The sequence below is a fragment of the Oncorhynchus clarkii genome, chromosome 4 (assembly GCF_045791955.1).
Source record: "Oncorhynchus clarkii lewisi isolate Uvic-CL-2024 chromosome 4, UVic_Ocla_1.0, whole genome shotgun sequence".
NCBI lineage: Eukaryota > Metazoa > Chordata > Actinopteri > Salmoniformes > Salmonidae > Oncorhynchus > Oncorhynchus clarkii.
Window position 1 is genome coordinate 71,018,581 of NC_092150.1, and position 17,870 is coordinate 71,036,450.

Consider the following 17,870-nt stretch of genomic DNA (forward strand, 5'->3'; position numbering starts at 1 on the left):
TTTAATCAAACCGTGTGCTTTAACCCTTTAACCCACAGGTGTGATCATGCTACAGTGGTCCCTGCCTGTGTGATTAGAACGCTTATTTAGAGTGTCCAGTTTCCATTGATAAAACAGTGTTTGAGATGGCAACACTTTTTTTCCTCTCAGAAAACAGTTTGTTTGTCCAAACATTACAACATTATGTCCTAAATGTGACCAGTTAATATTTGGATGCAATGTTCGGACATTCACAGAAGTGGCGACAGCATAACACAATCATCCAAACAGGAAATGTAGGCTACATTAGTCCTAGCACTAACAGATGGAAGATTGACCTAACACAAGCGGCCATATTTAGCTAACTCTTGGCTGAAATAAACCATAATATGAATTAGCCAATAGAAATTATTATTTACAATACAATTTGAGTCAACCATTTATAAGAAGAGAAAACAAGATTAGTTTAATCTGTTTGCAGAATGAATGTTGAAGAGGGTGTGTCTACTACAATCATTCACATCCGGAAGTTTACTTGAAAGATGAGTGAACCATCCCTCACCTCATTTTGTTATAACATCTTTGGTCTGACAGACATTTAACGTGACACCCAGAATGCATTGTATAATGTCAACAAATATGGCACCGGCAAATAGTTCAGCATTAGCTCCTCATAATCAGTACAACCTTCAAAAAAGTATTTTCCACACATCATAAAGTGCAGTCGGAAAGTATTCAGACCCCTTGACTATTTCCACATTTTATTACGTTACAGCCTTATTCTAAAATGGATTTTAAAAATACATGTAAAAAAAATCCTCAATCTACACACAGTACCCCATAGTGACAAAGTTAAAACCGTTTCTTAGAAATGTTAGCAAATGGACTGAATAGTTATGTAAATAAGTGTAAATATTTGCAATGACACTCAAAATTTAGGTCAGGTGCATCCTGTTTCCATTGATCATCCTTGAGATGTTTCTACAACTTGATTGGAGACAATTGATTGGATATGATTTGGAAAGGCACACACCTTTCTATATAAAATGTCCCACAGTTGACAATGGATGTCAGAGCAAAAACCATGCCATGAGGTCGATGGAATTGTCCGTAGAGCGCCGAGACAGGATTGTGTTGAGGCACAGATCTGGGGAAGGGTACCAAAATATGTCTGCAGCATTGAAGGTCCCCAAGAACACAGTGGCCTCTATCATTCTTAAATGGAAAATGTTTGGAACCACCAAGACTCTTCCTAGAGCTGGCCACCTGGCCAAACTGAGCAATCATGTGGAGAAGGGCCTTGGTCAGGGAAGTGACCAAGAACCCAATGGTCACTGACAGAGCTCTAGAGTTTCTCTGTGGAGATGGGAGAACCTTCCAGAAGGACAACCATCTCTGCAGCACTCCACCAATCAGGCCTTTATGTTAGCCACTCCTCAGTAAAAGGTGCATGACAGCCTGCTTGGAGTTTGCCAAAAGGCATCTAAAGGACTCTCAGACCATGAGAAACAAGATTCTCTGGTCTGATGAAACCAAGATTGAACTATTTGGTCTGAATGCCAAGCATCACGTCTGGAGGAAACCTGGCACCATCCCTACAGTGAAGCATGGTGGTGGTAGCATCATGCTGTGGGGATGTTTTTCAGAGGCAGGGACTGGGAGACTAGTCAGGATCGAGGGAAAGATGAATGGAGCAAAGTACAGCGAGATCCTTGATGAAAGCCTGCTTCAGAGCGCACAGGACCACAAACTGGGGTGAAGGTTCACCTTCCAACAGAACAACAACAGTGAAGGCAATGCAAGCACCAGCCAGAACATGTGCCAGGGGGAAAAAGTTTGTGCTAGACTGCGCAAATGTCTGCATACTTGATCTGGGGAACAACTGGTGAGGTGCTTGGGCTCTCAAAGGGAGAAGTTTGTCCAGTTCAGTAAAGCCTCATACATAAATTGTCCGCAACAATGAAATGGGCTACTTCTATGTGAATTAATACAACTTGTTATGAAATAATTTAAAATTAACATGTTGAAATATAGCCTATAGATAATTAGCAGGTGGCGTGTGTCTTGGTTTGAGGGCAGTGTGGGTTACCAGTCCTGTTTCGTAACAATCCCATTTTTGAAGTGAGTGCATTCTGACATCACGCACATAAAACAATCTCAGGCTGGGGCGACCGTTAGAGATATTTGGGACTCACATGAGAAAAGGTTAAGCATCAGACAATTCAGTACATATTGTTGATTTTATTAAAACACATAGGGTGTATCTATAAGGAAAAATATACGTTTTAAAATTTCTACCAATCAACTGGTCGAAAGAAAAGACAACTCTCGGTCGACTAAGATTTTTTGTCAGGGACAGCTCTAATCTGCAACATCAATTGATCATCCATATAACGTCCACTCACTTGGTGCGGATGTCTGGGTCCTCGTAGCTGGAGTGACACATCTCGCTGAAGCGCGAAACAAAGAAGTCATAGCTGCGATGATAAGACGCAGTGTCCTCCTCAATGTTGGCAAACTTCACAAACTGAGGGAGGGGGAGAGAGGGAGAGAGAGAGAGGTAAATTAACATGAATCTCCATCAACTGGAGAAGAACGCAATAAATCTGTCTCTCTAACTGTCATATTCTTCCGCTTTCTTTGTCTAATATAATCCCAAATTGAATTTTGCAATTAATTTCTGGGAAAAGAGTAGCACAAAAGCCTCGTATTGAACTGCCAGGCAAAGAACAGATTCTGACTGCCGCTGAAATGCCACCATTTCAACTTTAACACTTTAGCATTTCGTTTCACACCCCTCCCCAATTAACAACTAAACAATGTGCTACTCTTGGGAATGGAACAGAGGGAAGCCTTCCTGAAGCCAACCTGTGGTGATGACTTCTTAATTAGATGCCTGATTAAACTCATTCTAATGGACAAACCAGGCTAAACAACTGCAGGTGACCTTGACCGGACCAGACCAGACACAGAGGCTAAAATAGCACCGTGGTTGTGATGTACCCAGGGCTCTAGGATATCTGGTACCACTGTTATTTCAAGTATGACAATGCAATGTAGTTTAGACTAATGTGTAGTGTCCATTTAAACACAGATAAATACAAGGAATCTGCATACATAGACAGGATATTTGAATTGAACTGATTTAGGCTCCGTGTATTGAGTCCTTTTAGGTGAGTCCTAAAGAGAACAGGAGACCTTCAGTAGCTATCCTGGACCACTGTGACTGTGGTAATAATCTCTTTCTAATCCCCCCCCACTCTCCCTCTGACTCTCCCAATTAAACACCACAGCATGAGGCAAAGACTGATGTGCTGGCTGGTGTATTTAGTAATCATACATAAACACATTACTTTGGGGTCTGTGCTTCTGTGTATGTATCAGTGTATTAGGCGACGTCCCCTCGTCCTGTCCAAACAACGTTGATATAAAGGACACATTAGGCTAGGCTGCAATGATTTTCAAATTTGTAGGGCTATGTTTCTGTTGTCCATAAAAATACTCAGATATCAGTTATATAAGCCTACCTTTTAAAAAGGGATATTATAGCTGTATGAAGTGTATTCTATTGTTATTTCATCTTGATCATCTGGGTAAGAGCTTATGCAACATTCTTCCATTAGGCTACTTTCTGACAGTTTCAGACTGTAAAAAGGATTTCACTATAGTATAGCCTGCCTTAGTAACTACCGCCTTGGTAACTACAGTATAGCCTGCCTTGCGCTAAATCATTTTTAAAATGATGGCTGACTTGGGAAAGTAAAACAGGTCTTCGGTTTCAGGCCGAATGATAAAGGTGAGCCAGCAGACCTGACTGAAGTCACTTGCAGAATTTGCAAAAAGATGATCAATGCAAAGGATGGACGGACAACAAACCTCCAACATTTACAAGTCCATTATCCTGCAGAGTTCGCTACTCTGAACATGCTGGTTTTCCTGAACAGAAACCTTTAGGTAGGCCGAAGACAAGGTGTAAAAAATTTAAATAAATTGCACTATATTTTATTTTTTAATGTAGCCTATAATTAAAATACAGATGCATCTTATTGGAAAGACATATCCTATAGGATAGGCTCAAATATTGTGCCAAAGCTTGAGACTTATTCACACTGTTTTTTTTGCCAGTAATTTAGGTCATTTTTATACTTGTTTTGTTTAGGCTACTTTTTAAAACTTTGTAACGTCTAGGCATTTATTTAGGATTTTTACAGTTCAATATCCTAATAGGTCTATTCATTTTATAATTAGCCATTGTTAATTTGTTTAAGTGTTATAAAGAATATTATAAGTAATCATTAGTTTTATCTGATTGCATAATTAGGATTTGTACAGTTCAATAGGCACAAGACAGACCGGATAACAGGCCTATTTGTTTTTAGTCTAAGACAATGTACAGTCAAGTGTTAAGCTATAAAGAGACTTATAAGCCACATAATCATTTGTTTTATTTGATTGTTGACATTTATATGAACGCACAATTTTGAAGCAATTCAAAATAAAGTAGTTTGTGAGACAAATAATGACAACAATTCATAATTTATAGATGTTTGTTTCCACTTACTGAAAGTGCTGCTGCGGGAGCTTATGCCACGATTGCCCATTGTGCAATTCAAGGATATCAATAAATACTTTGAAAATATTATAAATATAAAATGTATAAGTTTAACTTGTATTGACAGTAACCTATGTGTAGGCCTATATTATTGTCTGTTTGGTTTGCAAGGAGGGATTTTCCGACGGCACACTTTTTTTGCCTACATTTTGGTGAAGTAAAGCAGAAACATACCAGGTTTAAACAAACTAGGTTTAAACAAACTTTGTTTGATTAGTTTATCTTGCAGATGTTTGTTTTCTCTCTTATTATTACGATAGTGTTTTAATTTTGGCTATTTGCAAAAAACCTTTTGAGATGGAACTCTGAGACCTATAGATTCATTCAATGGTTGATTATGAAATAGTAGACTATGCCTATTTATTTTATTTTATTTCACCTTTATTTAACCAGGTAGGCAAGGTGAGAGCAAGTTCTCATTTACAATTGCGACCTGGCCAAGATAAAGCAAAGCAGTTCGACAGATACAACGACACAGAGTTACACATGGAGTAAAACAAACATACAGTCAATAATACAGTATAAACAAGTCTATATACGATGTGAGCAAATGAGGTGAGAAGGGAGGTAAAGGCAAAAAAGGCCATGGTGGCAAAGTAAATACAATATAGCAAGTAAAACACTGGAATGGTAGATTTGCAATGGAAGAATGTGCAAAGTAGAAATAAAAATAATGGGGTGCAAAGGAGCAAAATAAATAAATTAATTAAATACAGTAGGGAAAGAGGTAGTTGTTTGGGCTAAATTTTAGGTGGGCTATGTACAGGTGCAGTAATCTGTGAGCTGCTCTGACAGTTGGTGCTTAAAGCTAGTTATAACAACAAGTCACATTCAAATCGAATGGGGATTGGGGAGAAAAAGGGAAAATCAAGATCTTAAAACAATAAACCAGACAACGGAGTGTCTGCTCAAAAAGGCCCATGATCAACCAAAATCGGAAAGGAGAGGGAACAAAACATGATATAGGTCCCATCTGAATTTTTGCACTGCTTTGGTGCTCTCCGCTCTTTCTACAATCTACATTGTTCTCTTGCAATGTGTTAGTCTAACTACCTCATGTGTATTGAACATTTAGGCTATGGCAAATGTGGAAAAGGCCATTTGGCATGGCACCCTGCTGCGTGCTCACTGCGCTGTTGTGCGCTACCAGACTCCAATGGTGCAGTCAAATTCAAATATGCTAAACCATCGTTTGTGAAATCACAATGTCGTCAACATCAACGATGGCTGTCAAACATTGTCGATAGACAATGTAATCGTAAAATCGTCGAACACTAGTGCGTGTATGAGTATGTGTATCAGTGTGTGTGTAATCCATGGTATCACTAGACAGTGTTGCCAGTGTGGTAAGTCTGTCTCTATGGGTAATGTTATTTCCTTGATACTTCCTGTTCCCTCCTGACCCTGCTGCTCTGACAGCCCTGTCTGATAACACCGACAGCTGCTGCTGGCTGCTATTACACATCATCAACCAGATAGCCATTCTCTCTCTATGCATACCCACGCTCCCCACCTCCTCCCTCCCTGGTAAAAATGTACATTTATGTTTAGATCACAGTCTGGCATCTTCTATTTACATGGCCGTTGCTACATTACATTTCTGTGACGTAGAAGTCTGTCACTGGCCGCGGGCAGCATTTGGTTCTTTAACGCACACACATATTCATCACTCCTCCCTGCGCCATTATACCATAAGTTAACAATGTGGGTCGACACACAATTTAACTTCTGTCTTGGTATATGCATTTCACACTTGTCAATGTTCATATTTGAGAGATACAATAATTATTATACTTATCAATGTTGTGGATGGGCGCATTGTTTGTTTGTTCTGTTCCTCTCTCTCCATCTCTGTAGCTTCCGGGTATGCTGGAAAAGGACCCGAGCTAAGGGAATTGGGTTGGCTTTATAGTGCCTGTCCCAAATGGCTCATTAATGCATATGGGCATATTGAAAGATATTGTCAGTAGTGATGTAATGTTGTAAATGTTATGTTGTAATATTGTTTAAAACCGTGTTGCAATGTATATCCTTTAGTATGTTTAGTTCATGGAAAATGTAGGTTTGTATTGTTAATTGATTAATTAATTAGGGTTAATTGTTCTGAGGGGAGGGGTTAGCCCTATAAAAGGAGCCTCTCTCCAGTCTCTAAGGGGGATTTTTTGGATTGAGCTGTGGATGGGGCAGCATTGTTTTTAAGCTGTCCCATAAGGTAGACGTTGATGGCAGTACTGTTGTTTTCTGTTCCGGAATCACTTGTAAATAAACACCTTTGCACAGAAGAACTTTTGCGGTTCCGCCATCTTTTTATTTTTATAGAGGTTAGGTTATCCAGTTTAGCCATCTGGCCTACTCTACGTGACAATTTCCTACAGAATAGACCTGCAATTATATTTCTTTGTGATTCATTGCAGCCAGCTGCTAGTGTGTATTGTCAGATAAAACCAGACTGTTTATCAAGGTGGGCGTCTTCTATTCTACTCACAGAGTTGGTTCCCAGGATCTGTAGGTTGGGTTTGTCGGCCTCCAGCAGTTTACGGACCATCTTAAGGAAACTCTCCACAAACAGGTTGATGCTCTGACAGTGGCACGCCATCAGCAACTGATCCAGAGCCTCCATAGCTATACACACATACCTGAACACACACACACATGGTAGTTATGCCACACACCATATGTCTTAAGACCATTACATTCAACTAGAATGCAAATGAGAAAGTAATAGCCATGGTGCATTTTGAGCCGACATGGATGACAGTTGACAGATATCTGTGCAGTATATTCATGGCTCCGGTGTAACTGTGGTGTTGCTCACCCGTAGCGGTGCCTAGCCACGTCCCTGGAGAGCCTCTCTGACAGGTAGGCCCCGATACGGTCCAGCTTCTCTGGAGCTGACAGGGCATAGAACGTCAACTTCTCCATGTTAGCCTTCACCAACCCGTCCTACAAACAGACCGAGAGATCGAGGGTGTGGGGGGAGAGAGGGAAAGACAAGAGAAAAAGAAAGGTGGAGGATGAAGGTGGAAAAGGGTTAGGTTTGGGTTCTTGGTTCACTGTCTCCACAGGACAGGAATATACTCAAATCAAAATCAAGCTTTATTTATACAGCACATTTCAGACATGGAATGCAATGCGCTTTACAGGAAAAAAAATTAAAGAAAAATTAAAAACATTTACTACACAATAAACATATGATTTTTTTTTTTTAAGAATGACAAACTGAATGACTAAAAAGCACCCTAATAAAATGCAAAGCTAAAAATGTATGTTAAGTTCTCTTTTAAATATGTCCACCGTTTCAGCCCCCCTCAGGTTCTCTGACAGGCTATTCCAGAGACTGGGGTCATAATAACTAAAGGCTGTCTCTCCATGCCTCATGGTCCAAGGCTTTGGGGTAGTTAAAAGGTCAGTGCCAGAAGACCTGAGGGACCTACTGGGTACATAACTTAAAAGCATGTATTGGGGTGCACAATCGTGGATTGATTATAAACCAATAGAATATTTTTTAAATTAATTTTAAAACTTACAGGCAGCCAGTGCAGAGACCTTAAAAGCGGTGTAATGAGTGCGCTCTGGTCTTGGTCAGTACCCGTGCTGCAGCATTCTGTATGTTTTGCAGTTGACCAATGGCTTTCTTGGGTAGACCAGACAGGAGACCATTACAGTAGTCAAGCCTGCTTATAATAAAAGCATGGAAGAGTGTCTCTGTATAAACCTGAGAGAGAAACGGCTACAACTTGGCAATGTTCCTCATCTGGTAAAAAGCTATTTCGATTATATTGCTAATTAAATTTAGTTCAGAATCTATAATAACACCTAAGTTTTTACCTGGTGTTTTATCTTTATTACCAGTGAATTAAAATGTGAGACTCGATTCTCTCTCTGTGCTTTGGCTCCAACAATAAGTACCTCAGTCATGTCTTGATTTAGATGGAGGAAGTTGAGGGCCATTCAAGTATTTACATCACTAATCCAGTCTAATAATTTATCAGGGGAGCTAAAATAGTCTGGTGACACATAAATGTAAAGTTGTGTATTGTCTGCATATCAGTGAAAATTAATGCTGTGCTTTCTGATAACGCTGCCAAGGGATAACATAAATAAACTGAATAGTACCGGACCCAAAATGGAACCTTGTGGAACGCCACATGTGATATGCATTTTCTCAGAGTTATGTTCACCAAGGGTGACAGAAAAAAAGAAAAAGAGGACAACAACACAAGCATGCGGCCATGCTCAAACTCTCGGTCACACCAACACACACCCCCTCCAGGTCAAACAGTCTGGGCTCAAGGACTAAAATCGTCCACTCCACAGAGTCTGGTGAGATAGCCTCTCATTTACATTTAGACTAGTAATGATCCAATAAAATAGAATGAACTTTGCTCACAGGAATTGCCTCCATTGTATATTGTATTTTGGTATTTTATTAGGATCCCCATTAGCTGTTGCAAAAGCAGCTACACTTCCTGGGGTCGACAAAACATAGTACAGAATGTCAATAGACAAGAACAGAACGACATACTTTTTATAAGGCTTGAACTACAAAATGTGTGGTAAAGCATTGAAAATAATAGAAAGATAGAATTAAAAGTCATTACCAGACATAACTCTATATGATAAACACATTAACCTGACTTTGGTCTATTCTCCCTGACTCTGGATTTAGTGTCTGACTCAACGTTATCTGAAGACACTTTTTATCTCCCCTGCAGCCGTGTGAATGTTATCGGAGAGCTCTGGTTAGTCTCATACACACATTCCAGACACACTGTGAATGATAGAGGGTTGTGGGTCAGTCCCTGGGTGAGGGGATTAGATTAGTTACAGTCTCTGTGTCGGGAGCGTAGAACCCAAAATTAGAAACAGACTGGTTTTTGGGGCATGCAGCACACAATTGACATGCACACGCAGCAGAGAAATTAGGTCTCTGCGTTCTGAAATCAGATGTGTTGCTGGTAACAGATCTGACAGGTAGACTGGGCTATTTTTACAACGTTCACAAATAAATTAATTCAATCAAGTCATTCTCCTTCACAGATATGGTGATATATGTAGAATATCTTCAATAGTGACTTATATTCTCTCATTGTGACAGGACCAGTGAAAGTAATTCAGAGGTTGCCTGCCAGGAATTCACTTGTCTGTCTGTCTAGTCTTTTCAGATCAGTGAAGATGAGAGGAGACCACTAGAAATATTGAAATGGCAAAAAGGTCACAGGATGTAGAGCACATTGCCACAGGAAACAGGAAGTGTCAGTTGAACTCTCACCTCTGGGTCCTCTGGGAAAATGTTGTCCACCAGTCTCTTGTAGCGGGGCCTCAGAGCCCCACAGCAACCACACACCCCTTCAGGAGAGAGGGAAGGAGATACGGAGAGTGGGTGAGTGAGCGAGTGAGAGATGACAGAAAGACGTATGAATTAATAAATCATGTTTGCAACTGCAGATACCTGACCATGATAAACCACCAATAAAATAAGTCCTCCAAAGAGAGTTAGTGAGACTACAGTGAAAGCTCAGGTTGTTGCAGTGCTACATCAAGTCTGTCACCTAGTACACCTTAGTGTCAGCAGCATCCACCTCATGTTGACTGAAGAACACCGTTATTATTGACAGAGTTAAATAAGCCTTGCACAGCTCAAAGATTAATCAAATTTAGACATCCATCTACCCAGGGCTTGGGGGGGAGCGAGAGAGAACGAGAGAGAGAAAAAAAGCTTGGACACAACTACACAGCAGCAATACCAGTTTTTTCACACAGGCTGAGAAATAGATGCCTTTGTTCTAAGCTCCCTTTAAAAGAGGTCAGACATCTGAAGAATGTGGCCACAAAGGCATTGGAGCACAAAGACACACTGAGACGAGAAAGACTCACCAACATTTTTTTTGAAAGACATTGTACACACACATTTTTTTTCTCTCGAAAAGACAGTCACTCAGTGTGCACACACACACAATCTATACATCACAGTCTCACAATTGACAACCTTGAGGAAAGTTGTGTAACACTGCGGAGGGAAGAAAGCTGTGAGAGCGAGAGAGAGAGAGAAAGAGGCAGAGAGAGAGAAAGAGAGAGAGAACACGCTGGGAGCTGATTGGAGCAGAGAACTCGGCAGTGATGAGTCATAGGGCAGGGGCAGGCAACTAGATTCAGCCGCAGGGAGATTGTTTTCAGAGTGGATGGTCGGGGGGCCGGAACATAATTAATCCCAAAAAGAAATTGTTATTTTCAAATACATCTTCATACCTTGATTACATTGAGACAAGATCTCATTTATTTTTTATTTGTGGGAATATTTGTGCACAGATTTCCTAAATTTAACTAATTCCTAGCTGAATTCCTGGTGAGCCCCCCCCCCCCCCCCAACAGGAAGGAACATTCCAGTCCACCTGGATAAACACAGCTGACTGACAATCGCCTGGAATTCATTCAAAGCATTACCACTGGTTAATATATACGCTGTCAAATAAATAGCCTTTCTAATTCATTTTTTTGAGAATCTGCAGTGAACTCTACATAGGAAGACTTCTGGGGAAGCAAGACAACCTTGAAATAAGCTTTTAACAATTTCAAATAGGCTTGCCTAACTGAATGAGAAAAAGATAGCTCCCAAAAATTTGAAGACAGTCAGGCTGTATACAGATCCTTCCTTCCCTTCCCTCATTCTATCCTTCCTAGTTTATTTTCTTCCTTTCATGAAGATCTCCTTGAACATTCCACCATATTGCTTTCACCTAGGCTACCCAATCATTATCAATTAATGGTTGTCAATCATCATCAGCGATCACCTCATAGTGGAAAGAAGGAAGGATGCATTTCAAAATTACTCTCAATAGGCAACTGTTCTGTGTCTGTCTATCCCTCTGTCACATCTCTGAGGTGGTATCCTCAGTCATCCTAGCCTTGGGAGTTAAGATAAGATTTAGGCTTAGGGCCTCTGTCTGTGCGTCGGTCAGTAAAGTTTCTGTCATTGTGGTGTTAAACGCCCCCGTAAGGCTCTGCTAGCTGCAAGCAGCCGCTATCTCCAGCTCTCTATCTGCCCTCCCTGCTGCTATTCTTGGCTTTCCTCCTCTCCTCCATCACTTCCAACTCTAAATTACTCTTCTCCTCTCCTTTACACCCTCCATCCCTTCCTCGCCCGTCTTGGCTGGGGGCCCTGGAGTAGGAGTCACCACTGAATTAATGACTGCATCAGGGTCCCCGGTGAAGAAAGCAGGGAGGATTGAGGGATGGGTGGAGGTGGGTCCTGTGAGTGAGTCACTGAGAAGTGCTACTGTACATACTGCAAGTCTGTCCCCCGAGGAACAAACTTTGTGTGGAACACACACAGTGATATTACCAAAATATAATATCACGGTATAACGTAAATAATATGTTTTTGAATAATAAAACATTTGCTTTATGAGTAGTGAATGATCCCAGGGTATCAACACATACATTCTAAGTGATTTCAATGAGTCTTTCTCCATTCTGATTGTTTTAAACTCTTTTCAATTTAACTTTAAGCAAAAGTAAATTTCTGCGTTTTTTTTTACTTTCTGCATTTCCTGCACTTATTTGAGAATTTCCACACTGCCATGTAGGGCTGCACGATATGGGAAAGCAACAATGTTGATGACAACAATGCTTTTTTCACTTTGCTTCTTAATATAAATCCACTAGTGCTCTGTAATTACACTATTGGTTTGTGTTTTTTTACATCTGAAAATTGTTAGTTTTGTCTTTTCTTATCAAGTTGGACCTAATTTGTGTTAGCCGCTAATGCTAATCACTAGTTACACTTTTTTTCCTACCCTGACACAATAACTACTCCCTGGCATTTTAATTTGTTGTCATGCCAAACAACTGTATTCAAAGAGCCCACTATTCTATAGAATTAGAATAATCATTCTATTTCCATGATTCCAACAGTTTACCCAAATGTTTTGCTCTAAATCGCAAGTCAAATCACAATTGCAACATTTGGTAAACAATAAGGCCTAGATTGTAGCTGCATTGACCATGCAGACTGAACACAAGTGTCTGGTGATCGAGGAACAACAAATGCACTCCTTGAGTGACAGGGGGCGGGGCTAGGTCTGTGTGGAAAGTGGCTTGGAGAGAGAGAGAGCAGAGAGAGAGAGCAGAGAGAGAGGACTCAAGTAGCAGAGTATACTACAAAAATGGACGTTACACACTTTGTATCGCATTTAACAGACCAAACATTCGAATACCGTTACAGAAGTTAAAGTAAAAACCCAATCCAGTCCGTGCATCAATACCGGTATATAGGAAAATACGGTATACCGCCCAGCCCTAGGTGTGTGTAAGGATGTATGTGTGGAGGTTCATAGTTTGGTTGGGGGAAAAGGGTTGCACATTGGGGACTTCTGTTTTGTTGTTGAGGGGGGTGAATAAAAATGTGGTGAATAACAATTCTCTTGACAGCAGTGCAGCATATTGGTGGGTGCTGTACTGAACTAGCCTATAAAGGTGTGGGCTGGTTGGAGGCAGTACGGAAGAGGGAACTAGGAATGGTAGAATCGTCAGGAGAGTATAGGGGGTAGATGCTAGATGGTAGTTGTGACATTGCAGCACAGCGAGGGGTCTCTGGCTGTCCATTCACCCTCACAGTAAACAGGTTTATTACAGCTCTGCGTACGTCATGTTCCTCTGCTCTCCTACACCAACACACACACACACACACACACACACACACACACACACACACACACACCGAGAGCGAGACAAAAGAGAAAGCAAGAAAGGGGTGGAAAGTGCACAGCAAACTCCACAACTGTACAGCAGCCAGTCAGTCTAGGCCCGCGACCCCAGTTTGATATCTGAAAATTCTCGTGACCCCAACCAAGTGAATTTTATTTGGTAATTAACAGCCAATGTTTACTTTTTTATTTGGGGCTATGGAAGTCTTTCTGATGGTCTTCTCATCTCATGCACATACTTTTAATGTGGGGCTATGACAGTCAATTGCAAATTAGTCTGACTTAATATATATCTCACCACCACTAATGAGTTGGGTGTGCTTGATGCATATCGCGAGGAGCTTTTCAAAGTCAGATGGCGAGGTCGCACGTCATCCCTGCTGTCACATCCAACCTGGATCGATATTTGGTTTTAACGCAGACGATGGTGCTTTCAAAACAACTGGGAACTCTGAAAAATATAAGGTCAAACCATGACGTCAGTGATCTTCAAGTCAGAAAGTCGGAGCTCTAGAGGAATGGGAGAAACTCCTCAAATACAGTGTGTCAAGCTTATAGCATCAATACCCAAGAAGACTCGAGGCTGTAATCACTGCCAAAGGTGCTTCAACAAAAGTACTCAGTAAAGGGGACTGAATACTTATTTAAAATGTAATATATTTAAATGTTTTTATTAATTTGCAAAAATGTCTAAAAACTAGTTTTTTGCTTTGTCATTATTGGGTATTGTATATTCCTGAGGGAATACAATTATTTAATACATTTTAGAATAAGGCTGTATAACGTAACAAAATTAGGAAAAAAGGCATCTTAATACTTTCTGAATGAGCTGTATATGCAAGAAGAAAAAAAAAGAACACAAATAGTTTCCTGATCATCCGTGTATATCTCGCAGATATAGGACAGACACTTCAGAACAAACGTCCTTTAGATTTTCTGTTCCATGTCGTGAATCTGTTATTCAATACATTTCTACGGGCTAATAGCAGTAATGCCAAATTAAATATTTTTTTAATACCTTAAGGGGTCTTAAAATTCTACACCAAGTATCATAAGCTATTTGATATGATCATCTTAAAACAATTCCATATGTTAACCCCACCAGACGCACGCCATCAGTCCAGAAAAAAAGTCACAAAAAAAAGCCAATTATTATGCTCACTTAGCTGTGCCTCACAAGTAATCAATCAATGTTGCTTCCTAAGTGGACAGTTTGATATAACAGAAGTGTGATTGACTTGGAGTTACATTGTGTTGTTTAAGTGTTCCCTTTATTTTTTTGAGCAGTGATATATATATATATATACATATATATATATATATACACACATACATACAGTTGAAGTGGGAAGTTTACATACATTTAGGTTAAAGTGATTAAAACTTGTTTTTCAACCACTCCACAAATGTCTTGTTAACAAACTATAGTTTTGGCAAGTCGGTTAGGACATCTACTATGTGCATGACACAAGTAATTTTTCCAACAATTGTTTACAGACAGATTATTTCACTGTATCACAATTCCAGTGGGTCAGAAGTTGACTGTGTCTTTAAACAACTTGGAAAATTCCAGAAAATTCTGTCATGGCTTTAGAAGCTTCTGATAGGCTAATTGGCATCATTTGAGTCAATTGGAGGTGTATCTGTGGATGTATTTCAAGGCCAACCTTCAAATTGCCTCTTTACTTGACATCATGGGAAAATCAAAAGAAAGCCAAGACCTCAGAAAAGAAAATTGTAGACCTCCACAAGTCTGGTTCATCCTTGGGAGCAATTTCCAAATGCCTGAATGTACCATGTTCATCAGTAAAAACAATAGTACGCAAGTATAAACACCATGGGACCACGCAGCCGTCATACCGCTCAGGAAGGAGACACGGTCTGTCTCCTAGAGATGAACGTACTTTGCTGCGAAAAGTGCAAATCAATCCCAGAACAACAGCAAAGGACCTTGTGAAGATGCTGAAGGAAACAGGTACAAAAGTATCTATATCCACAGTAAAACGAGTCCTATATCGACATAACCTGAAAGGCCACTCAGCAAGGGAGAAGCAACTGCTCCAAAACCACCACAAAAAAGCCAGACTACGGTTTGCAACTGCACATGAGGACAAAGATCGTACTTTTTGGAGAAATGTCCTCTGGTCTGATGAAACAAAAATGTAACTATTTGGCCATAATGACCTTTGTTATGTTTGGAGGAAAAGGGGGGAGGCTTCAAGCCGAAGAACACCATCCCAACCGTGAAGCTCGGGGGTGGCATCATCATGTTGTGGGGGTGGTTTGCCGCAGGAGGGACTGGTGCACTTCACAAAATAGATGGCATCATGAGTGAGGAAAATTATGTGGATATATTGAAGCAACATCTCAAGACATCAGTCAGGAAGTTAAAGCTTGGTCACAAATGGGTCTTCCAAATGAACCCCAAGCAGACTTCTAAAGTTGTGGCAAAATGGCTTAAGGACAACAAAGTCAAGGTACTGGAGTGGCCATCACAAAGCCCTGACCTCAATCCTATGGAAAATTTGTGGGCAGAACTGAAAAAGCTTGTGCAAGCAAAGGCCTACAAACCTGACTCAGTTACACCAGCTCTGTCAGGAGGAGTAGGCCAAAATTCACCCAACTTATTGTGGGAAGCTTGTGAAAGGCTTCCCAAAATGTTTGACCCAAACTAAACAATTTAAAGGCAATGCTAACAAATACTAATTGAGTGCATGTAAACTTCTGACCCACTGGGAATGTGATGAAAGAAATAAAAGCTGAACTAAATCACTCTACTATTATTCTGACATTTCACATTCTTAAAATAAAGTGGTGATCCTAACGGACCTAAGACGGGGAATCTTTACTAGGATTAAATATCAGGAATTGTGAAAAACTGAGTTTAAATGTATTTGTATTAAGGTGTACGTAAACTTCCGACTTCAACTATTATATATATATATATATATATATCAGTGCATTCTGATTCTGATAAGTTGTTGTGCTGGTAGTTATGCATACTCCTCATACTTTTCTCATTCGTGTGAGAAAGATTGAGGGGAGGTAGAGAGGAAGAGGGGGATAGAGAGAGCTGGAGAGGGGTTGAAAGAAGGATAGAGTGAGCAGGAACGAAGGAGACAAAAATAGACAAATGGAAGAAGAGAAAGAGAGAGACCAACCTAACCTAAAGAGAAATACATGGACTTAGTACAGACAGACAGGGAGGGAATGTCATCAACAGCTCTTCTCGTTGTCTTATCTGCACCTGCTGTCACAAAGCTGCTCTGTGTTTTTCCAAAGACACGTGGCCTGCAAATGTGAGCAAGTATACCCTAGTCCCCATCAGCACTTTATCCTGCTATCAATATCAGGAAATAGAGAGCTTTTAAATCTTTCCATGGCTGTGCGTGTGCGCGTACGTGCGTGTATGGTCTCCCAAAGCCTTATCCATCTGCTACTTCAACAGAACTGCTACTCACTCCCCTGCGTGAGATTGATTGCACTCTGCTATGTGTACGTCTTTAAAATGTGTGTGTGTCTGAAGTCGACCATGTGAACTGGAGTGGAGCTGGAGCGGAGCGTGCCCAATTTGACTGGAGCGTGGAGCGAGATTCCCAAAGGATGGAGCCTCAAGGCCGCTCCAATTTCACTCCAGTAGTGCTCACTTCACGAGCTCAGGCATGCCCACCAAGGACCAAGAGCAAGAGAGGGAGTGCAGTGATGGTGTCCACAACTAAATAATCATTGTGGAATCTGAAAAGACACTCATCAAATCAAATGTTATTTGTCACAAGTGCCGAATGCAACTGGTGTAGACTAGAGGTCGACCGATTAATCGGAATGGCTGATTAATTAGTGCCGATTTCAAGTTTTCATAACCATCGGAAATCGGTACTTTTGGACGGCGACTTTGCCGATATATATATATATTTTTTTTTACACCTTTATTTAACTAGGCAAGTCAGTTAACTTCTTATGGCTGGGGGGGCAGTATTGAGTAGCTTGGATTAATAAATTGCCCAAACTAAATGGCCTGCTCCTCAGTCTCAGTTGCTAATATATGCATATTATTATTAGTATTGAATAGAAAACACTAAAGTTTCCAAAACTGTCAAAATATTGTCTGTGAGTATAACAGAACTGATATTGCAGGCGAAACTCTGAGGAAAATCAAACCAGGAAATGGCTTCTATTTTGAAAACTCCATGTTCCATAGCCTGCCTTTGCTCCATTTAAAGGGATATCAACCAGATTCCTTTTCATACCGCTTCCTCAAGGTGTCAGTCTTTAGACATAGTTTCAGGCTTTTATTTAGAAAAATGAGCGAGAACGATAACATCGCGTCATTGTATGGCTGGGTGCCAGCAGCGTTTTGTATGCGTAACAGAGTTTGGGCTGCCATTGCCTTTCCCTCTCCTACTGATAAAGACAGTTGAAGGTTGATATATTATCAATTATATATTTTAAAAAACAACCTGAGGATTGATTATAAAAAACGTTTGACATGTTTCTGTGGACATTATGGAAACTATTTGGAATTTGTCTGCGTTGTGACCACTCTTTCCTGTGGATTTCTGAACATAACGCGCCAA

The 17,870-nt window shown here is 40.5% G+C and overlaps 1 protein-coding gene across 5 annotated transcripts in view; it reads right to left on the bottom strand.

Annotated features, from left to right (window-relative positions):
- Window positions 1-17,870, bottom strand: part of LOC139407219 (EFR3 homolog Bb (S. cerevisiae)) — a 60,840-nt gene that overhangs the window by 32,058 nt on the left and 10,912 nt on the right. For 3 of the 5 annotated variants that reach the window (XM_071150794.1, XM_071150793.1, XM_071150795.1), the window contains 4 exons: window positions 9,864-9,940; window positions 7,407-7,534; window positions 7,077-7,227; window positions 2,385-2,506 (listed from right to left, as the gene is read on the bottom strand). In XM_071150794.1, coding sequence (XP_071006895.1) covers window positions 2,385-2,506; window positions 7,077-7,227; window positions 7,407-7,534; window positions 9,864-9,940 — 478 coding nt within the window. Of the gene's footprint in view, window positions 1-2,384; window positions 2,507-7,076; window positions 7,228-7,406; window positions 7,535-8,118; window positions 8,203-9,863; window positions 9,941-13,594; window positions 13,651-17,870 lie in introns of those variants that run through there. The other 2 variants (XM_071150797.1, XM_071150796.1) reach the window with 2 other exon arrangements.